The 26,120-nt window shown below is 42.1% G+C and overlaps 1 protein-coding gene across 1 annotated transcript in view; it reads left to right on the forward strand.

The window, feature by feature from the left end:
• The window catches only part of DOCK5 (dedicator of cytokinesis 5), a 175,334-nt gene that overhangs the window by 29,656 nt on the left and 119,558 nt on the right, over nucleotides 1-26,120 (forward strand). Inside the window, 1 exon segment of the mRNA XM_037497137.2 lies at nucleotides 16,658-16,741. Coding sequence (XP_037353034.1) covers nucleotides 16,658-16,741 — 84 coding nt within the window.

The following is a 26,120-nucleotide window of genomic DNA, read 5'->3' on the forward strand; positions in this document are numbered from 1 at the left end:
TAGCTACTGAGACTGCAGGTGTGATACTAACGCTTTTCTCCTCTTTCCAGCCATTTTGTCTTTCTTTTTTCTGTGCTGTCATTTTCATGTTGGGAATTTCCCTGCAAATGGCAGCTAATCCTTGATTGTTTGATCATATGGAAGGATGAGAAATTCAGAACTGGCCATTTTTTGTGAAGAGCTTCAAATGCCTTTATCTATAGAATTGTCTCTGAGCAATTCAGAGTCCCCCAGAAAAGAAAATCTCATATTTGTGCAGAATAAGCCTGGCTTCTAGGGCTCTTGGACATCGGTGGGAGTAGAGGGCTGGGAGTGGGACTTGGGGAGGTGGGGCGCTCATCACGAGCACAACTTAGTATGGAAATTTCTTTGCCCTGTTTCACTCTAGCACCTTTCTTGCCTGGTGTCCCTGAGTTTGGGAACATTTCTCATTCGGTTTTAAAGAGCATAAGCTTCTGTCTCCTGTGGGGGTGGAGAAGGGATTGCCATCTGGAAGTGTGGAGGGGTAGGGATGTCACTCATTTATCCAGCCTCTCAAATTTCCCCCTTTTGACAGCCTGCTTCGCTAGTCCCTCCACAATCAGGGTCAGTCAACCCGTAGAGCTTTATGGATTTGTAGGTTATTTTTCAAGGCCTCTACTATTGTTAGGTTTCTATTTTCAAAGGAAAATATCCAATAAGTGGAATTACTAAATCAAAGAGTAAGAATATTTAAAATGCTTGAACCTTTTCAATAGCTTTTAGCTAGATTTTGCCACTTCGATTCCTTTTTTTTTATTTTATTATAAATTTTATTTTTACATTCCCCATACAATTGCGACCCCCTTATTTTGACCCCAATCCCTCCCCTCCCCGCCCCTCACCCTCCATAGAGTGTCTCTGGTTCATAGTTGTTTGTTGATTTTGGTTTTTACTTTCTTATAGTTATTCTTTTTCCTGATCCCTTACTTAAGTTTTCTAGATTCCTGCTATGAGTGAGACCATCCGGTATTTTTCTTTGTCACTTAGATTCTAATGCCACTGCTAATCATCATTATAGCCATCACTGCCATCACCACCATCACTACTATCACCACCATGTCCATCACCATTATCATATCTGTCACCATCATCACCACCATCCCCACATATCCGTCACCATCATCATCATAGATGATCACTTGCAAGAACTCATTTCACTCTACATTCTCATCTCATCTAATGCTCATAACAATCGTGTGCAAAAGTCATAGCTGTTGGTCAGTTTGGCAGAGGAGAAAATGAAGGTTTCAGAGCTGAGGTTTGTATCTGGAGCCACCTGACTGCAATTATGCTGAGCCTATCAGATCACCATCCTCGGGGCTGGCCTGTGCCCCTTTTTTGCCAGGCCTTATCTTCAGTGAGTGATTCATTTTGGGAGTGAAGAAATATGCACCAGGTCTTATTCTTCCTTCCCTTCTCCTTCCAAGTCAGCAGGAAGTGTTGACTTAGTCTGGGGGCTCCTTGCCATTCCCTGTTTTCCTACATATAAAAATGATGTGTTTGTGTCCTCGCTTTCCTCATGCTGGTCTGGTCTGCACTGCACTATCGGAAGAATTCCTCAAGGGCCTGGCATGTGGATAGGACTTTGGTTTGTAGCGTGGATGCAGACTTTGCTTTTTCCAATACTATTATTATATAAGAGGGGTCTGAAAGGCAGATTATACCCTTGAGGGGCCCCCCACTCTACCCCTTGCAAATAGTTCCCAGACCTCATCTTTAAAATAAATGGGAATATAACACATTTGGTCCTATCATGTTCACTTCTGGATGGGTAGGTTTAATGCTGCTAGGACACAGGTGGGCTGTGTCTCCCCTGGCCTCGGCCCTTCGTTTTCTCCAATATAAATAAAAGAATTATATGTCCTGTGTCTAGCAGTTTCACAACAGTTCCGTGAGAATAAGTAAGAGGATCTCTATAAATTTCTCTTTTCCCCTCTAATCAGATAGGATGAAGACCAGGAATCATAATTATTGCCACATTAGCACACCAAGGTAGAATGCATTAGAAGCCATTCCTTTTAATCTAATCTCTCTTTGTTCCACCTGTTCCTACTTTCTCCAGAGCTCCTACTCCACCCTGGGGTGCTATTATGTATTTTTAGCTGCGTCAGCTGAAGGCTTTCGTGAAGGCCTTGGGGCACAGTGTGTCCTTTCCTGGAGCCCACTTCCCATCTACAGGAGGGATGACATGTTAGAGGATATTTGCCAAGAGGTGTCTTCCTACCTGGTCCGCTGACAGCCGCCTGCTCAGCCGACCACACACTGTGCGGTCCTTGGCCGATTCCCTGTCACCCACCCCAGGAGTTCTGCTGTGGGGCCTTTGCTCTGCTCAACCGAGTGTTGCCCTAGAAGGCCCTGACCTAGGGGGGCTAATGGATCCATTATTGTTAGGGCTTAGTTGTTTGGAATATGCTTTCTAAACTAAGTATGTGTGCCACAGTGTTTTAGACTGAAAAAGGGACTTTTTAATATTCTTAACAATAAAGCAAAACGGATGAAGTAAGATGAGTGATCGGAATGACTCGCTCTTACCATCGAGAGGAGCCATGTTTTAGTCTGCTCAGGCTGTTAGAACAAGCCCTGTAGACTGGAGGCTTCAACAATGAACTGTCATCTCTCACAGTTCTGGAAAGTTGGGGAGTCTGAGGTCAGGGTGCCAGCTTGTCGGGTTCTGGGCAGGGCCCTCTTCCTGGCATGCAGATGGGCTCATCTCTCTGTGTCCTCAGTTGGCAGGAGGGTGAGGGTGGAGAGAGAGCTGGAGAGTACCTCATGATTTCATCTAGGCCCAGTTATCTCCCCAAACCCCATTTCTAGATACTATCATGTGAGAATGAGGCCTTCAAAGAGTATGTCTTTTGGAAGAGACACAAACACTCATTCCACGGCAGATAACTTCTTTTGAAAAAAAGGTCTTTGAATCGGTCAGAGGGCAGCTGGAGAGCAAGATGGGAGGGCTCAGTAGACTGGTGGAGAACTGTGGGTGTCCTGACGACGGGTGTGGTGCATCTGAAGAGGTGTGAACCTGTACCTCCGAATCATACAGTGTTGTAAGCCAACATTACTACAACCAAAAAATGCTAATAAAAATATTTTAAGTGTATCTTTATGTTTTAAGATGGACTTAGGTCCTTTTTGGTAAATGGCTTTTAGATGCATCAAAACCTCCTGAAAATTAAATTTCTCTCTAAGTGGAGAGACTGTGTGTCACATGTATGAAGAACCCGGACCTACGCAGCCTGTCACGGTTGAGACTGGTCATATGTGTTTCCCTGACCATCTGCACACACATCATCCCCTCCTCTTGCTCAGCCTTGCTCTCTGCAGCATCACCTTCTCATTCTGTTTTGGTTGCTGCTGTATCTCCAGCAACTAGAACAAGGCGAGGTTGCACTCAGTTATTATTTGTTGAATGACGCAATTTTATCTTTAGTGGTTTTCACCTGTCCTACATTGTATAATATCCTTGAGTTCTTAATATCCTTAGTAGTATCTATGTATTTACCAATGCTCCTTTCTAACCCTACGACAAATATGAATGTTAATTTACCCATAAGAAAAAGAGCAAAGAAGTGTGGCCACTCAGAATCTTACTCCCTTGTGATTGTAAAAAGCACAAATGGAGTAAGAACGAATCTGTTTTTGACTACGAGAGAAACTTTAAGATGGGAAGGAACTTGCAGGGATCAGCTTAAGGCTCTTCTGTATTGAGAGATACAACTTCATCTTTTCCTCTATAATTAATTAGATATAAAAAGTTAGAGCAACAACCTGTGTTATGTAACAAATCAGACAATATAGAGATGTATAGAAATAGTGGCTTTAGCACCCTGTCCCCTCCCTGGGCCACACCCGCACACCCCTCCTCCATTGACTGATGTGAGGAGGGTAGTCTCTCTGGCAATTTAACAACAAAAAGCCTCAAGTCACCAAGTTCAGCAATAGACAAAGGACTTGAGTACAAAGAGGACATACACTTGGCTCTCAAGCATATGAAAAGGTACTCAACATCACTAACCCTTACAAAAAAAGTAAATCCAAACCCAGTGATATATTACCTCATACCCACCGGGAGGGCTACCATCAAAAAATAAAAATAAATAGAAAAAAATAACAAGACTGGTGCAGATGTGGAGAAATTGGAATGTAATATGGTGCATCCACTTTAAATAAGTTCCTCAAAAATGAAAAAGACAGTTATTGTCTTAGCCAGCAATTCCACACATAGGTATATGCCCAGAAGAATGGAAAGCAGGGTCCTCAAGATGTCCGCACACCCGTGTTCATAGCAGCATTGTTCACAGCAGCTAGAGGGTGAAGCAACCCAGTGTCCATCCACCATGAAATGGATAAACAAAATGTGTCTACCTACAGTGAATCACTATTCAGCCTTAAAAAGACGGAAATTCCCCCTGGTGGCACAAGGGTTATTAAGACACAACTTATGAAGTTGTCCGCAGCCACTGCAGCACGAGTTCAGTTCCCGGCCAGGGAGCTACCCACATGGCATATCAGACCTCTCCTGTCTCGCCTGCTGCTCCCTTCAGCAGTGTACTTCGGTCAATCTGCCTGTTCTGTTCCCCACTCTGTCTCTGGTGAATCCTCTCACCAACCCCTGCCTCTCTGGCCTGTACCCCAGCTCTTGTATGCATAAATAAATCAATCTTAAAAAAAAAAAAAAAGACGGAAATTCTGACATGTCTACATGAATGACTCTATGGACTATGCTGAGTGAACTAGGCCAGCCACAAAAAGCAGATTCCTTTACATGGGTTATCTGGACTCAAATTCGTATAGAAAGGAGATGCTGGTTATCAAAAGTTGAGTGGGGAGATGAAAGGGGGAATTAGTTAATAGGTACAGAGTTTCAGTTTTGCAAGATGAAAGAATTCTAGAGACTGGTTGCACAACAGTGTGAAAATGCTTATTAACACCAATGAACTGTACACTTAAAAATGATTAAAATGGCAAATTTTATGTTATATGTATTTTACCACAATTCAAAACTTTTTTATAAATTAAAAAGGAAGGTAGTCTGTACCATCCATACTGTCTCAGTGCTCACGTGAGCCAAATGTGGTATATAGGCTGCTTTTTGCTTCCTGCTTACTTGGAAAAAAAAGTGGGGTGATCATATTACGTGTATTACTCAGCAACTTGCTTTGCATTTTGTCTTTCTTTTTAATCCATTTAACGACATATTACATATGTCTTTCCAGGTCAGTGAATATACATCTGACTCATATGTTTTTCAAAAATGACTCATTCTCCATAGGATATGTGTACTGTGATTTATTTAACATTTCCTTTCCTCAGACCTTCAGTTTATTTCCAGTTCGGCTGCCACTGCAAACAATGCTTCATTCAGTCAGCAACTTTATTTGTATTTCCTTACATATCATTGCTATACTTCTGCTGAATCCAAGAGCAATTGCTAAGAGTATTACCAGGTTATTTTCTAAAATGTTTATAAAGTTCACATTCACACCAGGACTGTGTGACTCGTTAGCTTTTTACTGTAGTACAGGCAGCCCCTGCTTTTCCAAAGTTCAGATTTCACCACTTTGATTTTAGTAAAGACCTAGATTAGTACCTGTCTTCTCTAACAGAAAGAAATCCAAGAAGGATTTTCGCTTTTACGAAGAAGGGTAAAAAGCAAAAATGAGAGTTCAGTGTCTGCTTTGCAGCTGAACACACACCCCGCAAGGCAGGGGGGGCGTCAAATAGACCCTAAGACACCTTCTGTAGGTTGTGCATTTACCATATTCATTCTTGCTCTTGCATTTGGTGTTAGGATTATGCAGAATAGTGTTTTAATGCTGATAATAGCTGGTTCTCCTCATGGTAAGTGTTTTAGGAATATTATTCAGTCTCCACAGCAGCCCTGTGATATAGTTATTACTCATCCCTTTGACATGCGGAGACACTCCAGGCAGGTGAGCAGCTAAGAGCCCAGTGTAACTGCCCGAATTCCAGATGGTGAAGGAAAGACTAATGGTAGTAGCAGCAGAAACAGAGCAAGTAAGAGGATTCCACAGATGTCAAGTCTGAATGACTAAGGAATCAAGTTCCCCATCATCTAACTAAAATAGACTCATTGAGTTTTTCCTTACAACACCATGCTCTGACATTGTAAAAGGTGTCCTCTGGGCACAAAAACATTAATTTGAAAGGAAACCTGCATTAATTTGAAAGGAAACCCATATTTATAGCAGCATGATTTACAATAGTTAAGATATGGAAGCAACCTAAATGCCCCCAAACAGATGACTGGATCAAGAAGAGGTGGTATATGTGCACATGGAATATAAACTCATGCCATTCGCAGAAACATGGGAGGAAGAAGTATCAAAATGGGAGGGGAGAGCACAAGGGACCATGGTGAAAGTTCATGGGTGATGTGGCGATGAGAGATTTCTGGGACTACACTTGAGGAGAGAAATCAGATACCATTAAAAATGAACAATGATGTAAGAAAATTAACATGTTTAATAAAAAAAATGTCCTGTGGGGAAAGAGACTAGTTTGGGAATGTGAGTAGGGAGTGGGGATATGATATAATAAGCATGTGATATGTGGATCATAAAATGTGTTACCTCTTGGAGGTATGTGATTTCACCCTTCTCTATTTGTGCTTCACAGAGTAAGAGTAGAAGTTAGAATGGAAACACTTTCCATTGGGAACAAATATAGTGACTGAAGGTCACTGTTTAATGACTCATTGTATTGAAATAAAATATACCACACTAATGCCAAAGACTAGGAAATATATTTTCCACTAGCTTTCTAATTTTAAATGCCATAAAAAGAGCAAGCCTAGATTTCTGGCTGGAAAATGTTATTTTGCTATTAACATTTAGATTGGGCTGTAAATTAGGTTGTTAAATTTTATGGACCATATTTTCTTCTTATGAACACTCATGCCTAAAATATTTTGATGCTTTGAGGATAACTTGAGAGGCATGCTGAATTGGCAAAACTTTTCCATTCTACTTTTAATTATTTGGAAATGTATGTGAAAAGAAAGTTGTATTCACATGCACTTTTTAAAAAAATAAAATGATTGAGTTAAATACAATCTGAAATTAAGAGTTTTCATGTCCTCTAAAATTATATCTTTTATTTTAAAAAATATTTATTTATGCATACAAGAACTGGGGTACAGGCCAGAGGTGGGGGGTGAGAGGATTCACCAGAGACAGAGTGGGAAGCACAACAGGCAGACTGACTGAAATACACTGCTGAGCGGAGCAGCAGGTGAGGCAGGAGAGGTCTGCTGTGCCATGTGGGTAGCTCCCTGGCTGGGGATTGAACTCGTGCTGCAGAGGCTGTGGATAGCTTCATAGGTTGCGTCTTAACCCCTTGCACCACCAGGAAGGCCCTAAAATTAACTCTTAAAAATGATGTGTTCACCTTTCTTCAGGCTAGAGGAAGAAGTGAGACTTAAAGAAATTTTTCTGTCTTTACATTAGATTGATGTCGTCTATTTGTAGCATGAAAGAAAATTTTGATTGCATATATATATACCTATGAAGATAAGTAAATCATAAAGTTCACTCCTCATGTGCATAGACCTGATGCTGGCTTGCTTGTCTAGTTAATTAATTGAATAAGTGATAATCAATCTTTAACTCTACTGTTTTAATTTGTTTTGTTTTTTTTTTTTTTTTTTTTTTATTTTCTAGAGGCATGTCTTATTTATTTTATTTATTATTTGTTTGTTTGTTTGGTTTATACATGCACTGGGTACAGTCAGAAGCGCAGGAGGGTGAGAGAATTCACCAGAGCCAGAGCGGGGAGCAGAGCAGGCAGAAGGACCGAAGTACACTGCTGAGGGGAGCAGCGGGCGGCAGGAGAGGTCTGCGCGCCATGTGGGACCCTCCTCCGGTGGCCGGGGAGCAGCCGGGGATCGAACCGGCTGCAGAGGCTGCAGGCAGCTTCGCAACCCAGCGCTCAACCGCTGCGCCACCGGGGAGGCCCTACTGTTTTAATTTGAAGTAACAGTTCAAGTACCATTGCCAACACTGAGTATTGTTGTTTTAAATCTTGCTGATTTTATTTCCTAAATTTTATTTTAAAAAGTACAGTAGTTTATTATAGAAATCACTAATTTGAGTCTTGACAAAAATTATTCCAGCTTACTCATTTCTGTTTGCCTTTAACATGATTGTAGCAAGATGCTTCATTTTGATTCTTAGTTTTCTTGTAAGTGAAAAGAGCGATTGGATCTAGAATTTCCATTAAAGTCTTCTGGCTTTGAAAGTTTCTAAAGTTTGTTTTTTAAAAAGAAAGATTTTGTGGGGCTCCTCAGGTTGTTTTGTGGTATCAGAAGGCACTTTTATTGAGAATGACTGAAAATGAATATGATTTCAGTTTCAGTTCTGCCGTGTACTCATGTAATGATTGTAGAGTTAGTTAACATTTACCCAAGGGTTACTATGTGGAAGGCATAATTTAAGTGCTTTATATTCATTATCCCTTAATCTTCACAAGAACCCTGTATATGAGATGCTGTCATTATGTCCACTTAGGGATGAGGACAATGAAGCGCCAAGTTAAATGCTCTCCTGTGAGAATCAGTGCACGCCGAAGGGTTTCTCAGATCACCTCAGTTTCTAGCTTTCTCCTCAGTTGTTGGCTCTTCTCATGCCCCCTTCCCTCCTGCCGGATGTACATGCATTCTCACTGTGCTTTCAGTAGGATGAGCCTCTGGTGTAATAACACTGAAGGAACTCGGACTCAGGTCTGAGCCCTCCTGAGTGTGACTCATGGGGTCCAGGGGGCCTCACTGAGCTTGTTCAAGGGCAAGCCCTGTTGGGAAGTAACTGCTGTTGCATTAGCATTTTCAGGTGGATGGTTTTTAATTTTTTTTAGATTTATTTATTTATGCATACAAGAACTGGGGTACAGGCCAGAGGGGCAGGGGGTGAGAGGATTCAAGGGAGACAGAGTGGGGAACAGAACAGGCAGATTTACTTAAATACACTGCTGAGGGGAGCAGCGGGCGAGTCAGGAGAGGTCTGCTGCACCATGTGGGTAGCTTCCTGGCCGGGGATCGAACCTGGGCTGCAGTGGCTGCAGACAGCTTCATAGGGTGTCTTGCGCCACCAGGGAGGCCCCTGGTTTTTAATTTTTAATTGATAATTTATTGATGGGTCCTTGACATACAACATTGTGAGTTTCAGGTGTGCAACGTAATGATTGACATTGTGTGTGCCACTGGAGTGATGTCCCCTCAAGGCTGCTGTCTATTCTTAGTCTGCTCATGCTTGCAAGACTACACCATTGCCTGCATCCAGGGACTTACTGATTTTCTTTTTTTTAATTAATTTATTTTTTAATATCCTTTTACTTTATCACAAAGTACACACAACAGTACTCTTAGAAAAACATGACTAGTACTTCCACCACTAATGTAATTACTGAGAATAGTTTTATTTCATATTTTCCATATTCAACTAATCTATTTTTATGGTAATATTATGAACAATCTGACATAACAGTCATATACTATATTCATAGCTTTTTAAAAAATTTTATATTTTTACATCATTGTTCATTTATTTTTAAGATTTATTTAAACAAGAACTGGGATACAGGCCAGATGTGTGGGAGGGTGAGAGGCTTTACCAGAGACAGAACGGGGAACAGAACAGGCAGACTGACTGAAATATACTGCTGAGGGGAGCAGCAGGCGAGATAAGAGAGGTCTGCCGCGCCATGTGGGTATCTCCCCGCTGGGCAGGGTCAAACCCACACTGCAGAGGCTGCAGACAGCTTCACAGCCCTGTGCTCAACCACCTGCTCCACCAGGGTGGCCCTCATTGTTCATTTTTAAGCAATGTTTGCTTCCCCCTTCTCCCTCCCCATCAGGTGGACTTCCTGATTTTCTAACTGGATTTTTGTGCATCTTGATCACCTCACCCATTTCACTCCCTTGAGGTTGATATTTTTTGAATAATGGGTTTTCCAGTTTGACTGTGACTCATTCCTTTTCTCAATGGTCTGTGTTTTGTCTTCAATCATGAATGTGTGGAGAAAGCAGTCACTGGCCATGCTGGCTGTCATTGTTCTAGATTCCACAGTGATCTCTGACATTATCTTCATATTTTCTATTCCTCAATTAAGATTTTTGCCCATAACCTAGATGCAGGAAATGTATTACAATGTGAGATCTGACCAGTTTTATCTTAGATCTGCTCAGTTTTTATTGAATCAGAACATATATCAAGAAAAAAATCTGATAGTAATACCTTACTGGACGGAGGAAAGATGTTCAGACTTGTTAATAAGTTCGTTTCCCTTTTTGTACTTTAGCATAAAACTCCCTTAATTGCATTTATATATTTTACTCAAGAAGAAAGAGATCAATTGGAAAGAATATAAGCTAATGGAACTATAAGTGTGAGTGGCATTAGAATGTGTACCTTTAATTTTATACTCAGATTGAGCACCCTTAAGTGAATACAAGATTGAGGTATTGTTGGTATTCTGACAATACCCTAGTTCCTCAGTAGAATCACTGCGGAGGTGGTTGGGAGGGGCAGCAAGAAAATGGTTAAAAAATTAAAATATTCCCTGACTTTCTACGCTGCTTTCTAGGGGAGATCTGTATTTAGCTGCCTGCAATAGTATGGCTCTACTATCATTCAGGTTGCCCGCACTTCATGGTCAACAACAGCCTTTACCATGGAAGTGCCTCGGAGGCCAGCTTGTTCTGTTACCTCTGCAGTCCTTCCTGACTCCTAGTTTTCATCAAATGGCTTCTACTGGCTTGTTGGTGAAAGTCGAGTGTCTGTCTCTGAGGATGTGGGTGTCAGCACACTCAAAGTGGGAAGCTGGATGGGATAAGAAAGGGGAAGGGGTTTGGGAAGGTGGCTGCATTCACCCCTCGTGTCTACTGGGTTTTAGTCATAGACCTCGGGACTCTGCTTATGTTGTTCCCTTTAGGTTTCACAAAACCACATGAAGAGTATAGTGTTACCTTCATTTTTAGATGGAGAAGCTGTGGGCAAAAACTGTGTCTGTAAAGCATAGACTCTTGTACTGTAATTTTGAATGGCCTTGTTGGATCTTTCCTCCTTTAAATATTTCATGTAAATTTAATTTCATACTTTTTTTTATTTATTTTATTTTTGTTTTAAAGATTGATTGATTGATTGATTGATTGATTGATTTATACGTACAAGCACTGGGTACAGTCAGAAGCGCGGGAGTGTGAGAGGATTCACCAGGGCCAGAGCAGGGAACAGAACAGGCAGACTGATGAAGTATACTGCTGAGGGGAGCAGCAGGCGGCAGGAGAGGTCTGCGCACCATGTGGGACCCTCTCCGGTGGCCGGGGAGCAGCCGGGGATGGAACCAGCGCTGCAGAGGCTGCGGGCAGCTTCGCAACCCAGCGCTCAACCGCTGCGCCACCGGGGAGGCCCCTCATACTTTTTTTTATTTTTAAAGATTTATTTATTTTTTATTTATGCAATAGCTGGGGTACAGGCCAGAGGTGTGGGAGGGTGAGAGGATTCACCAGAAACAGAGTGGGGAGCAGCACAGGCAGAAGGACCGAAGCACTCTGCTGAGGGGAGCAGCGGGCGTGACAGGAGAGGTCTGCTGCACCTTGTGGGAATCTCCCTGGCCGACTGGGAATCAAACCGGTGCTGCAGAGGCTGCAGGCAGCTTCACAGTGCTGCGCTCAACCCGCCGCGCCACCAGGGAGGCCCTCATACTATTTTAAATGAGATGACTTATAGGGAGCACTTGGTACTTGTGAGCCAGTCAATAAACAATAGTTGGGTTGTGAAATACCTCTCCAATTTAAATATATTTATCTATTCCATCCATAAATCTGTGCAATTCTTGAGTTAGAGATTTCTAAGGAATAGCCAATAACTGGGTTTATTAAATTTTCTATTCTTCTAAATGGTCTAGAAAACAAAGTTAAGAATCCTGTGAGAGCTTGCGCCTGTGGTGTGCTGTGGTTAGGATGTAGAAGTTTCTGTCCTCAGCAGTTGCTGCTGGCATGTTTACTTCTGTGTATAGAGGCATTTGAAAAGATTAGTTTGGAGCCTAAATGGAATTATCAACATAAAAAAATTTTTACTTCTTGGGGTCATACTCGCTATTGAGTCTGATTCTCTGATTCATATAGTAGAATAGAATTAAAGAACCAGAGAGAAAAGTCCACTTGGCTTTTTTAGGACACCATTGCATTAAATCCAGGGTAAGAATCAAAGGTGAGATCGACCTGATTTATTATTCTAGTACTAGTGGCCAAAATCAGGAAGATTAAGTAATAATAAAAGGAGTAAATTTGATCTTTTTAATATCCTGAATGGATTACATCTCAAATAGTATACAGTACCTCAATTTATGTTGGCTATAGCTTTGTGGAGTCTACCCAATGACTAAAAATATTGTACTGTAGTTATTTTTCAGGGTGCTATCATTTGAGGATTCATGAAAAAACCTAATTTATTAGAAAGATTATATCAGTAACCCACAGTCTTAACATCAAAAGTGATCCTTAGCTGGGACCTGCAAATCTCTTTTACTGGTTTCTTATTGTATAATTCCAGGACCTCAAGTTCTTTCCTTTTTTTTTTCTTCTCATATAAACATGGCAAGAGAAAAAACCAAAGATTTGGTAAAGTGCAAGCTATTTCACATTTGTAGACATAATGTCTTGTCTGCTCGGCTCTGCCAAATTATACTTTTCCTGTTATAAACAGTAAGCTGCTCGGGAAGAATTCCAGCTATTCGTCTTTCCCAACCTTGCACCCAGCAGCCAGCAAGGCGATTTATATACAGCAGCTCCCCAGTCTTGTTTAATTTCCTCAGACAAAACAAGAGATTGCCGTGGTGCCTGCTAGTTCAAAGTGGGCACATCTTGTTTCTCTTGCCTCTTACCATCACCTCGTGAGTCAGAGTTACTGGTCCAGAGCCAGGTCTACAGATGAGAAACTGAGGCCCAGACTGAGTAACTCATTCATGGTCGTCCATGTGTAAGTGCCAGAGTTGAGTCTAATTCCATTTTGTTTAACACTGAGTGCTTGCTTTGCTTCCCCTTTATTTTTCTCTGTACTAGTCATTCACATTCTAGGGAGAAAACATTATCTGCTGAGTGTGTCAGTTGTGTGCCTGTTCTCAGAATAGCATAGACTGACAGCATGACCACTCTCACTGATTTATATGATGAAACTTATTTTGCGCCACCTCCCTGGTTAGGTGTCAGCACTATGTAGCCACTGCAGCATAAATTCGATCCCTGCTCGGGGAGCTGACCCACATGGCGCAGCAGACCTCTCCAGTCTTCGCCTGCTGCTCTTCTCAGCAATGTGTTTCAGAGGATCCACCTGTTCTTTTCCCCACTCTGTCTCTGGTGAATCCTCTCACCCCCACACCTCTGGCCTGCACCCTAGTTCTTGTATTCATAAATAAATAAATCTTTAAAAGAAACTTATTTTTGGAAATAAGCGTCTCATTTAATGAGAGAAATCTAAGCTCAGACAACATATTGAGAGACTATTAGATGCTTCTCTTTGTTTCCAGGTTATTCCAGGGTATATTTTCCCCATATGAGTCCCTGGTTATCACAGGATCTGCTGCTTTCATAACAGCTTGTTGCTTATAAAGCTGATTTACTTGGAAGCAAGATGCTTACCCTTCTCTTTCCTCAGATGGAAACTCAGTTTCTTCATTAAATAATGGGACACATGACATCTATTCCATGCAGTGAGTATATTTATTATATATGGAAGTGAGACCATAAAATACCATGGAAATTGGAGCGTACTAGAGGGCGAGAGAGGCCATGCCCTGCAGTGTAGAGGTGGCATGAACAGATGACAACTATATTTTGTTGGTACTTGGGTCCAAAGACATGAAACAGATCCTATATATGCCCTCTGACTTGATTTCTCACTCTAGTAAAACATTGCTGAAGAGATGAACTTCCTATGTGAGTCTTTTAAAAAAACCTGACTAGAAAAGTTAGCTTCTCTTATGTACGACTCATAAAGTGGCAAGAAAGGTGATTTGGATACACCTTTCCTCAGTGCTGGGAAAGTCCGGCTGCTGCTTCTGAGAAAAGCAGAAGTGTCCTCGAGTTTGGAGAAGCGGTGAATAATTTAAGAGACTGGCGGATTTTATAATGTTACTTTTGGGCCTTGAGCACCTTTTGGGGATCTAATCCAGGGCCTTAAAATGTGAGACACAGAAGTAACATGTGGTGGGTCCCTATTCATGAGGGCTTGCCTTCTTGTAGATGGCAGACTGTGACACCAGGTTACCTGTGATTAAAAACTCAGTCTGTGCTGGATGGAAAAATTGAGTGGGACATGAGAAAAATAGCCTTGTAGGGTGATAGGGAGTCAGTCGTCATTGTTGAACTGAAATGTTGATGTGAATTTTGAGTTGTTAGGGAGAAAAAGGTGAGTTGTTGTTTCAGGTGGAGTAAACCAAGACTTGAATGCATAGTTTAGGAGAGAAGGTAAATGTCTTGATTGAAGCAGAAGGTAGAATGTGGCAGTTAATGGCAACAAGCATGGGTGGATAATTAGGACTGGGATTAAAAAAAAAAAAAGATTATCAGGCTTAAGAATCTAGGATTTAAGGAGAAAAGTTGAACTCTGTATGGAGGGTGGGAGGGGAAGAAACAAGGCTGTGTGTGTTTATAACAAAACTTGGTAGGTATTTTTACCTGGAGCTGCTTTTGAGAACCTCTGCTTGCTTTCCTAATGACTAAGAATGAGGAAGAGTCGATGCTTGGTCATTGCATGGGACATTGTGACATAGGGACCTCTACTTCCTCTTGCATTTGAGAGGCGGGCAGGTAGACGCAACCTGTTCCATGGAAGACAGTGAATGAGAACCAGGGAAATCCAAGAATGTGAGGACTACCTTTTCTGCAGAAAACCAGCCAAAAACTTAGTGGGCGAAACATTTGAGTCAACTAGCAGATAGTAGAGGTGAACCTCTCAACTAGCAGCCATGGCCTAGTGACCCATGAGCAGGTCCAGGAATCAGAAGCTGATTCTTACTGTTAAATTTTGTACAGTTTCTCCAAATTCACCTCATCAGCCGATCCTTCCTTGTTCTGAATTCATAGTCTAGTTCAAAGTTTAATGGTAAACAAATTCCAGCATAATTTGCCCAGGTCTCTGTGCCAAGATAACAGAGGAACACCATTTGAGTGACTCCCTTAATGAAAAAGAGGCCACTTGAAAAAGATGTGGCTGCAGTTAGTCTCCTTCCTGTTCACTGATAGACTGTGATGTAACAGGCAACTGCCAAGCTGCAGATATAAGATGCACTGCAGACCCAGGAAGGAGCGGGGGATACCATCATAACCGGCAGTGACAGGGATATCTTTCTCCCCTTTTGAATGATCCTTATGGGATCGGTCAGATGGAGTGAGACCCCGTCCTCCAGTGCTCATCAGAACTTCAGAGATGGGGGACATCGTGGGTCCCTTGGATCACTGAGTGGCTAGAACCGAATTTCTAAGGTGGCCCTTTTTTCCTGGAAGGAGCAAGAAAGCAAGGGCAAGAAATAAAGCTACTTTAAAAAAAAAATCTTAATTGAAGTCTCATTTACATACTTGAAAATCTACCCATTGTAAATATACAGGTCATTGTATTTCAGTAACTCACAGAGTCGTGTACCCATCAACTCAATCCAGGTGTAGGCTTTCTCCATCTCCCCCAAAACTCTCTATTCAAGACATTGCATAGAAATGGGAACCTAAAATAAGGGTTTTTGTGGTTTGTTGGTTTGGTTTATTTTTTTGCATATGGTTTGGATTTCCATGTCCCTGATGACTAATGTGTTAAACATCTTTTCATGTGTGTATTAGCTACCCTTTGTGTGTCTTGGTAAAATGTCTATTCAGACTTCTTACTATTTGTCCTTTGTGTGTATGTGAGTTATAAGTGTTAATCTATTGGTTTTCTTGGTCTGGCCTAGTCATTGCCAGTGTAAGAACCATGATAATTGAGGTCATCTTGATCTGGAAGTACTGGGGCAACCCAGTTCCCCTGGGTACCTGGAAATGGAACAAGGGGCCACCCCTGCACTGCACCTTGTGTCAGTCTGTAATTGGACAGTATATGGATTGAAAGTGGTCATTTGGCTATGAATTACTGTGTCAGAGGCCAGGAGATGGCTTGCTTTATATCCTTGAGAGCCTAACCTCTGTGGTGACACAGGCTGGCTTGTGTCAGAATGACAAAGGGACCATCGACAGAATCCCACAGTGTGTTTTCTTTGTAGCCTGATGTTTGCTATCATAATTATCACAATTATTTCTGTGATAATATATTTAATATCTTTCTTCCTCTAACAGATCGTGAAATCTCTGGGACAGGAACCACAGCTGTGTGTTCTGTCACTTTATTACTGCTCTCTAATACAGTATGTTGTTCATAGCAGGCAACTAAGCCAATATTTGTTGGGTGGAGAAATGACTGTAAAACACCAGTAGTGGGGCTTGGAAAGATATTCTCTGCTTGAAAGTGGGTGACTCACTTGAAATCATTAAGGAAAGAGTTACTTGTTGAACAAATACTTCATTAACTACTGAATTGTGATCTAATGATTTTCACTGTCGCTGATGCCATGTCCACCTTTTATCTCTCATTTCCAGCGATCTACAACTACAATGCCTCTCAAGATGTGGAGCTGTCATTGCAGATTGGAGACACAGTTCATATCCTGGAGATGTATGAGGGTAAGTCTGGATGGCCTTCTGCCAGGCTTGAAAACAGTGGAAATTACTTATTAATAAGATACTTAGAGCAAACATCAACATGTTTTACTTCCTGAAGTGGTGCTAGTAAAAATTCAGGAAGTACTTGGCTTATGTGATTTTGTACTAAGGGTGATTTCAAAATAGTCTGCAGAATGCGTAAGTGCAAACATGCCCAGACACCAGAATAAAGAATGTGAATTTGTGAAGGTGGTGATTGTGGAGCCTCAACCACTGGATGCAGGAGACCAGACCAGGGCTGTCTCCAGAGGAGACATGTGGGCCACTGGGCTGGCAGTAGCTCAGAAAAAGTGCTGCTGATTAAGTGGGTCTTTCTGCTCAGTCCTAAATGTTGCCAGGTTGGGGGAGAAATAAGGCTGGGACTTACTGGTGTTGCTGAGATTCTTTCAGAGAATTAGGTCAGGACTGCAGCAGGTCCAGAAAGCCCTAGTACATTTCCTCCAACTGGGTCAGCCTGGGGGAGATGGTTCCAGTTAACCTGTTAGTGGCCTATGGGGAAGTACTGGGGACTCTTCATTTGTCTGAAAAGCAGAGGTTGTGTCTGTGTCTACCCCAACACACCTTCTAGCTCCAATTCAAACTTTTAAAGCTAATTCCTCCACTCTCCCACATTTCTAATCCAACGCATTTAGACCAGAACAGCCTACTGAGGTTGAGTATCAAAACAAAGAACAAATTTTTGCACCCATTTTCTCTCTTAAAATTGGTGGGAAATTCTCATAATGAGTGGGAAAGCTTGGCAAATTTTCTCATGAGATAAGCCTTGTTAGAACAGAAATTCTAGATTTTCAGGGTCTGGCTCCCCATGTAAATGCATATGATGGTGGAATGGGAAAGGTGGTTGTCTAGAATCTAATGCAAATTCCTAGGGCAGGACAGGAGAATGCAGCCTATAGGAGAGGAGGTAGGAAGCCAGAAGGAAAGTAAGCTGTCTGCTGATTGTACAGAGGACTCTGTCATTATTGTTCCTCCCTTTACTTTTGGGCAGAGGGCTAAAAATAACTTTCTCCTTTCTATACAACTCAAAGTATAATGATACAACACCCAGGGACAGGAAAAGAGAGGGGCTGTTCCCACTCTGTCCTCTCTTTTGCTTTCTTTATCACCCTTAGATTCAGACAAACAATAATTTCATGGCACCCCCTTTCAGCAAGACGCTAGGTCAGTCCAAGTATTTTGTAAGGACCCCTTTGCATATGGAAACCATTGTTCCCTTAAGCCTTACTAGGTTGTATCTCAGATTAATCCACTCTATCTACTCTCTGTGCACACACACATTTTTCCATTATATAGGTAAAAGGCTTATTTCAGTTTTTTTAGTTCTTCAGTGTGAGCTTGAAAATAATGAATATTTGAGGATTGGTGAGGTTCAATGTTCTATGGATAACACATTTTTTCAAATGCTAACTTTTTTCCTACTTTTTGTGTTACTGAAATAACTGTTAGATGTTACACCATGATTGCAGTTTATGTCTCTTTACAATGATGTCAATTTTTTGCTTTATATATTTGCAGACCTGTTTTAGTTGCATACAGTTTTAGAATTGTTATATTAAATAATTCCACCTTTTACTTTATATTTATTAAACCCTTTGTCATTATCTCCCTCTAAGTGATACTTTCTGCCTTGGTTTATTTTGTCTGAAAGCCCTCTCAGGAGCTGTGCAAGAATCCAGTTTTTGTCCTTCTGGCTCCATGAGGCCATCAGAAATGCTGCTCAGCTTCTCAGCCACTCAGAAAGCTTTTCTTAATTCAGCAGAGGCCCCAAGATGAAAATCATACCAAATGCTGGCCTCAACTTTATAACTTTATAACTGCTAATTCTTTACTTTACAATGTTAGCTCTTCAGTTTGTGTGTGTGTGTGTGTGTGTGTGTATTTTCTAATTGTCCTGTGGCATGTGGAAGGGAAGTGTAGAGAGTAGATCTGAAATAAAGCAAATAACATCTTGTAAATACATATTTAATTTTTTTCTTTTTTATGTGACCCCGACATAGTATTTGAAGTAGCTGCCTGAAGCACTTTGTCCTCATAGGATTCACATTAACGGTAATTTTAAGTATGTGTTTTCATTGGCAGTCTCCCGACTGACCAATGAACATTTTTAACTAAAGGTGGGACTCCTACAGACCAGGCTAAGGTGGTCATTGAACTTGGTTGAATGCAAATATAAATATGAACACACACACACTCACATACAAATGCATCCAGTGCCAATACCCTCCAGAGCTTGAGTTCAAAAGCCACAGTCTTCCCAGTGGATTGCCACGCTCACAGTGGTATGCTTGCCCGCAGTGCTGGCAGTCTCACAAAACTGTTGCTTTATCAGTGCTGCATCTTGAATATGACGATTCAGGTACTGTAGGTCCTGACAGCAGGAAGCTGATTTTCTTATTAGTTGCTACAATATAGTATTTCCAGCTGTGTTATTCTCTCATCTCAAGGAAAGATGTCAGCCAGTGCCTGTTCTGTAAAAGCAGACATGTGTCAAGGTGAGAATGGACAGATTTAGAGTATGAGCCTACTCATTTTATTCTGCACCAAGGGGCATGTCAGCTTTACAGAGATTATTATATTGGGTTAAGTTTAAAATTGTTAATTTTTTAGAATTATTTTTGTATTAGTGGCTGCCTTTCCAGATGCCATGATGGGTTCACAAATCTGCTAAGGACTTAGAATTCTTGGCCGGGTTCTCAAATTCCTTTAGTACTTCAGGTCCTTCAGGACTCAGTGGGGGCAGGACTGCTTTGCAAACATTAAACACCATGGAAATGCTGAGTAATAACTTGTGTTCTATCCCTCCTCCCCTATCTCTTTTTTCCTTTAAAAAAAAAATAAACAAAATGGAAAACCGGAGTACAGCCAGGTGGAATTTAAGAGTAATGCTGGCTTGGTGTCATGGCCTGTGGGTTTTTGTCTTTAGCTTCCGTCAGATCTGACTCCTGGGCCACCCCTCTGCACACTGTGCTCCACCCATCTTTGAGATATTTGCATACCAGACCTGTGTGTGTATTTCCGGTGTGAACATGAGCCCACCCCTCTGAAACCCAGACATGAAGCATTCTTTTTCTGCCCACCACCCACAGCTGAATACCACTTAGATTGTTCCTTTTGCTGTTTCCTGCCTGTGGTTGCATGAATCATTTTGAAAGTGGTAGCTCCTTGAAGGTAAAGCCTTTTCTTTTATCTGCAGTGTCATGTCTTGCATAGCCCCTGGCATACAATGGGTGCTCATTGAAAGTCTGTTGAATGAATGAAGATAAAGTAATAGACCAAAGCAAACTAATATTAGAGTAAGGCAAACTTGTAGAGAGTTAGAAGTGAAGAAGTGTGTGCAATGGAGTAAGGGGGAGGGGGATCACTTTCACAAAACTCCATGAATTACAGGGAAGAAATACCTTTCTTCCTCTGTGAGGGAAACACAGGGTCTCCAGCATTTCTCAGTCCTTTGCAGATCGCAGACTTTGGAAGGATTTGGTTATTGTATAGACAAATGTACAAATTTTTGTGTGGACATATGATTTCATTTCTCTTGGGTATATTACTAGGAGCAAAATTGCCAGGTGATTTGGTTGACTTTGTGTTTGATCTCTTGCGTAAGTGCCATACTAATTGCTTGAGTTTTGGCTCTTTAACAGGAGACCAGGATCTATAAAAGAGAGAGCTTCGATCACTAGTTTCTTTCTGTGATCTTGTCCTTGAACTTTGCTTGTTACTAAAAATTGAGGAAAGGGAGTAGAATTGACTGAGAAGCTATATTTGGCTCATCCTTTATAGGTGCCCAAGTATTATTTGCCTTTAGTGACTTTTTCAGAACAGAAATTCTTAAGAATCGAACTAGGTGTTCTTGCTCTTCTTCTTGGCCTGGCCTGCCTGTAGACATTGCGATGTCTTTATTTCCTTAACCATGTAAGGGACTGGTAGAGAGAAAACTGTTCTGGACTTTCAGTGTTCTTTTCTACTGCGGATGAAAGAGCATTGGCTGAAAGAGCATTGGCTGAAAGAGCATTGGCTGAAAGAGCATTGGCACCTGGAGATTCCAGTGGCGGCCATTTATTCATACAGCAATACTTGCTAAGCGCTATGTGCCATGTGCACCTGCTGAGCACAGTTCTACACACTGAGATCACCTGAGTGACAAAGCAGCAAGGTTCCTGCTCTCATAACCTTATTTCTATCCTTCCTTAGAGGGCTGGAATAAAAGCAAATGAATAAAATGAGTAAATTTAAAAAAGTTAGATACTTATAAGAGCAATGGGGAGAAAAGGATGGTCTCACAAAGATCAGGGGTGGGTGAGGGTAAAGGAAGGAGAGGAGAACTTGAGATGAGATGGTTTTTTTTTTTAATTTTTTTTAATTAATTTATTTTTATTTATTTATACAAGCACTGGGTACAGTCAGAAGCGCGGGAGGGTGAGAGAATTCACCAGAGCCAGAGCGGGGAGCAGAACAGGCAGAGTGATGAAATACACTGCTGAGAGGAGCAGCGGGCAGCAGGAGAGGTCTGCGCGCCATGTGCGACCCTCCTCCGGAGGCCAGGGAGCAGCCAGGGATCAAACCTGTGCTGCAGAGGCTGCGGGCAGCTTCGCAACCCAGCGCTCAACCGCTGTACCACCAGGGAGGCCCTGAGATGAGATGGTTTTGTTCCTATCTAGGTTTAGCAAGACTTGGCGTGCAAGACACTTAAATTTTCTATATATTTATGGTCATTTCATCTAAAATTAGGCCACTGTTTCAATTGAAACTGCTTTCAAAAGTAAAGTTTTAGCATCCCTATTACCAAAAGCCCTCCTCTGCTGTGACTAACCAAATTCTAGTCACAAGTAATCCTATGCTCATGGTATACTGACCCACTAATGGGCACTGATGACTTGTGTTTGGTTCATCCATTGGTTAACTCATTTTCAGTTGCAGAAGCCACTCTCATGTGCGAGGGAGAGGGTGTCTGGCATCAGCAGTGGTTTCTGGGAACAAACATAACACCAGTGGAAATATCTAAATGAGACGATGTTGCAAAGACATTCTTACTCTACAGAAGGTAGGCACAGCATTAAGTTTCATGTTATTTCAGTCAAGTTTGTAAAGACCTACAGGGTAGAAGTGATAGCATTGGAAGCAGAGGAAATGAACAACCTGAGAGCTGAAGGAAATAAGAAGCATTTGTGTATATACAGGAGATCCCTGGTATACCTGAGTTTCCTCTGTATAGAATGAGGCCTCCATCAATTTTTAAAATGCACCTTAATAAAGAAATCCACTTCAGGGCCTCCCTGGTGGTGCAGTGGTTGAGCGCTGGGTTGCGAAGCTGCCCGCAGCCTCTGCAGCGCCGGTTCAATCCCCGGCCGCTCCCCGGCCACCAGAGGAGGGTCCCACATGGCGCGCAGACCTCTCCTGCCGCCCGCTGCTCCCCTCAGCAGTGTACTTCGGTCCTTCTGCCTGCTGTGCTCCCCGCTCTGGCTCTGGTGAATTCTCTCACCCTCCTGCGCTTCTGACTGTACCCAGTGCTTGTATAAATAAATAAATAAATCTAAAAAAGAAAAAAAAAATATATATAAAGAAATCCACTTCATTCTAGTATGAGAGGAAGTTAAATTGGATTATTAATTGAGCACTACATGTTTTCAGTCTCATCTTTATAAAGTAGGCTTTTTTGAATAAGGACTGACAGCAGCGTTAGGACAGATAGGTACAGTTACATGGCCCTTAATTTTGCCTCCGGGCTGACAAAACTTTTAACAGAGGGATGAAAAGGAAGAGAATTTATTTGATGATTTTTGCTAATGAGATGCTTAATAAGTATTTTTCTGAGATGCAGTAAGTGGAACTGAGCCTTGAACCATGTGATACAGTCTGATCTCATCAAACTAACTCAGAATGTCCTTTAAGAAAATGAACAGTGGGGCCTCCCCGGTGGCGCAGCGGTTGAGCGCTGGGTTGCGAAGCTGCCCGCGGCCTCGGAGGCACCGGTTCGATCCCCGGCCGCTCCCCGGCCACCGGAGGAGGGTCCCACATGGCGCACAGACCTCCCCTGCCGCCCGCTGCTCCCCTCAGCAGTGTCCTTCGGTCCTTCTGCCTGCTCTGCTCCCCGCTCTGGCTCTGGTGAATCCTCTCACCCTCCCGCGCTTCTGACTGTACCCCGTGCTTGTATAAATAAATAAATTAAAAACCAAAAAGAAAAAAAAAAAGAAAATGAACAGTTATCTCCTACCATCCTGTATCTCAATCAGCCTGGTAGCCTTGACATCCCTTCATTGTTTCTCTTTTTATTCATTCCCTCTTTATTTGGTCATAGATGAATGAGAGGCAAAGGAAATCAAATTTGATTTTTAAAAATCAGTTCTTGATAGCATGTGTAAAAGATTACTGAGTATAGACTGAAATAAGGTATTCTGTGTATTTATAATTTTCATTGACTTTTGTTACCCCATTAGTCAAGATCACTGGATGTTATTATAATACAGGATCCATAGGCTCACTGCGTTCAAGATAAAACAACCACGTTTCACAAACAGAAATGGCAGTGAGCCCCACAGCGTGGATGTGATGATGAGGACCCAAGGCAGGCACTTTGGCACATTTACCTTAAAGCACATTTGGCCGTGGGGCACTTTGTTGTGTGTGTGCTGGTCACTTCCCACATCTGTTTGACCTTTACCTTAAGTACAACTTGTCAGCTGCTACTGCTGGCGACATATGTTCCTGAGCTGTGTTATTTAAAAGATGTATGCACAGTAGGAGTGTGTTTACAAGAAAAACTAATTAAAATGGAGAGCCTGCAAAAAATCTATCTCAGATGTAATCTTATCAAAAGAGAGAATGCCTTCTGCTTTTCTTTTCCAGATACTTCTGAGTGTGGAATCTTCTGGGATGGAGGTCAGAACCCTTATCTGAGTGGTGCCTTCATTCAGTTACTCATTCATGACTGGTATTTGAAATTGGCCCATTTGGTCAGCTGCCCATGAACCTAAGGAGACAAAGTCAGCCTGAAAGCAAAGATGTTTGCAGGAATGTTCTGGAGGAGTGTTCCCACAAGCTTTTGGGGTCCTATAAGTTTTGGTCTCCAAGGGGTTTTGGAGGTTTTTTTTCCATCTCATGCACACATGCATGCCCTCTCATGGCTGCCACGCACTGCTGAGTCATTCACGTTATTTGGTGTATATATATTTTATGAAAAACTCCTTAGGTGTCTTATCCCCATTGGAGAACACAACGAACACATTAAATCATTGTGGGGCTGGGTCAGACTCAGGTAAGAGCAGAGTAAGAGAAAGTCCTTGAGGAAAGTTCAAAATTGAAGAATAAGATGTTTAGGGTAAGAGAAACAGGAGTAAGATATTTCTCTTGGTGCTTGTATTTGGAGAGAGAAATTTAAAGGGATGCCTCTGATTTGCTTATAGTGACATAAAGAGTAACTGATGATCTTGAAGAGCATGTAAGGAGATTTATGTATCATAATATTCATTCTGGGCTAGAGTGCCCCATTTTATTCGACCCATTTTATGGAAAGTGTTGTAGGAGCTGAAGGTACTGCCTGAAAAACTTACATGTTGACAACGAGTCTCAGAACTTCTGTGTGTTCCCTGCCTCACCTCCATGCACCATCCAGGCTGCAAACAGGTGTGAACTAGGCAGGATGGGGAAGATTCTTGAGAGAGAAAGCTTGTCAGCCTCACCTTTCATTTCATGTATGTATCCCCAGTGTTTGTCATTCAAACAAGTATACTGAAGGTCTGAAACACTGTACCTTGCCAATTTTGTCCATCCTCTAAGTGACAGGGACAGTGAACACTAAATTCTTTTATATATATATTTTTTTTTACATCATTTTTCATTTTTTTACAATGTTTGCGTTCTTTTCTCAGGTGTCGTCCCCATAGAATTTCCACCAGCAGTTCACCCGTGCACCATCACTATAAGTGAAACCATCCAATATTTTTCTTTTTCTTTCTGACTTATTTCACTGAGCATAATCCCTTCTAGATCCATGCATTCTTAACTTTGAATACTTGTTTAGTTTTCACCATGTGAGTTGCTATGATTTGAATTGAAAGATATGGGGCCTGTGGAGAAGAAGAGTGGATTTTAAAGAAATTAGCACTACTGTCCAACTGACGGCGCACTGAACATTTAACCAGGCCTGAGATCATAGCCCTTAGTGCTTTGTGGGCTGCATTCAATCTCTGTTTGGGTCCATGTTTCTCCATGATGCTAGCCGCTGTCATATGGTTTCTCTATCACTCAGGTTATTTCTTCTGTTTTTTTCTCATTCTCTTTTCCTTCATTGTCTTTTCTGTCATTTTTCTCATGGCAAAGTACTTACTCTGTTGGAAAATTAAAATTTACCTTAGTCCCTGTGCCTCTGGAGTGAAGCCCCACCTGGCTTGGTATTCCAGCTGCTTTGTTTGCTTCAGTTTGTTGTCAGTAGTTTAAGAAATAACTTAGAGAAGGTTCTGCCCCTTCCAGAGAACACAGACACATCCCTCAGAAACAACAGAGAGCTCCAAATAACCCCCTGTTGCTGGCGGCACAGCCCCTCTGAGTGAGGGACTCTCCTGGCTCTGTCATTGGGGCCCATCAGTGCCACATTTTTCTGACCTTTTTATACTCCTCTGTGTGCCAGACATGAGCTAAGGGCTTTCAGACACTGAATGTCAGTGCTTATAATTAATTAGAAATTAGACTTACTGAACCTTCTTTGATAATGTGAAAATCAAGGTCAAGATACTTGAGGGTGTTCACACAGCTGTTACATGGCAAGCAGTGGTTCCCACGGGGGTCTTGTGGGCGTCAGGTGAAGGGTTCTTGGAGGAAAGAACACTTATGTTTTGATTGTAACAGTGGGTTTTCCAAAGGGGGTAAGGTTCTTTTGCTCTTTAGATAGCTGTCAGGCAGGCTTAGCTTCACCCCAGATGTGCCTGAAGTGGGATGAGCTTTCTGAACTGACCTTCCCCCCCGTGGCTCCTCTGCCCTGACCAGGGAGTCTCCCCACCACCCTCCCAGCACACTGTAATCCCAGGCCACTTTACCTCTAAAACCTGGATGCCTCGTCTGCCCTCCCTACACATGGAACCCCTGCCTATTTTCAGTTGCTGACTTGGCCGAGCAGGTAGGCAGAGCTTTCCTACGGGAGCACAGCTGAATCATTCTCTCACTCCCACCCAGACATACTGGTCCTCCTCCCCTAAGCCACACCTTCCAGGTAAGAAATACTGAGGTGGTGGGCTACCATTGCCGACAGCTCCTCCAACCCCATGGGTGTGGCAGGCAGGTCAAAAAGGAAAATATAAGCAGAGAGGTCTCTGGAGTGACCTGACATCCCCAACCTGAAGCAGGCTCTTCC

The sequence above is a fragment of the Talpa occidentalis genome, unplaced genomic scaffold (genome assembly GCF_014898055.3).
Source record: "Talpa occidentalis isolate TD23 unplaced genomic scaffold, MPIMG_talOcc4v2.1 talOcc4.8, whole genome shotgun sequence".
In the NCBI taxonomy this organism is placed as follows: Eukaryota; Metazoa; Chordata; class Mammalia; order Eulipotyphla; family Talpidae; genus Talpa; species Talpa occidentalis.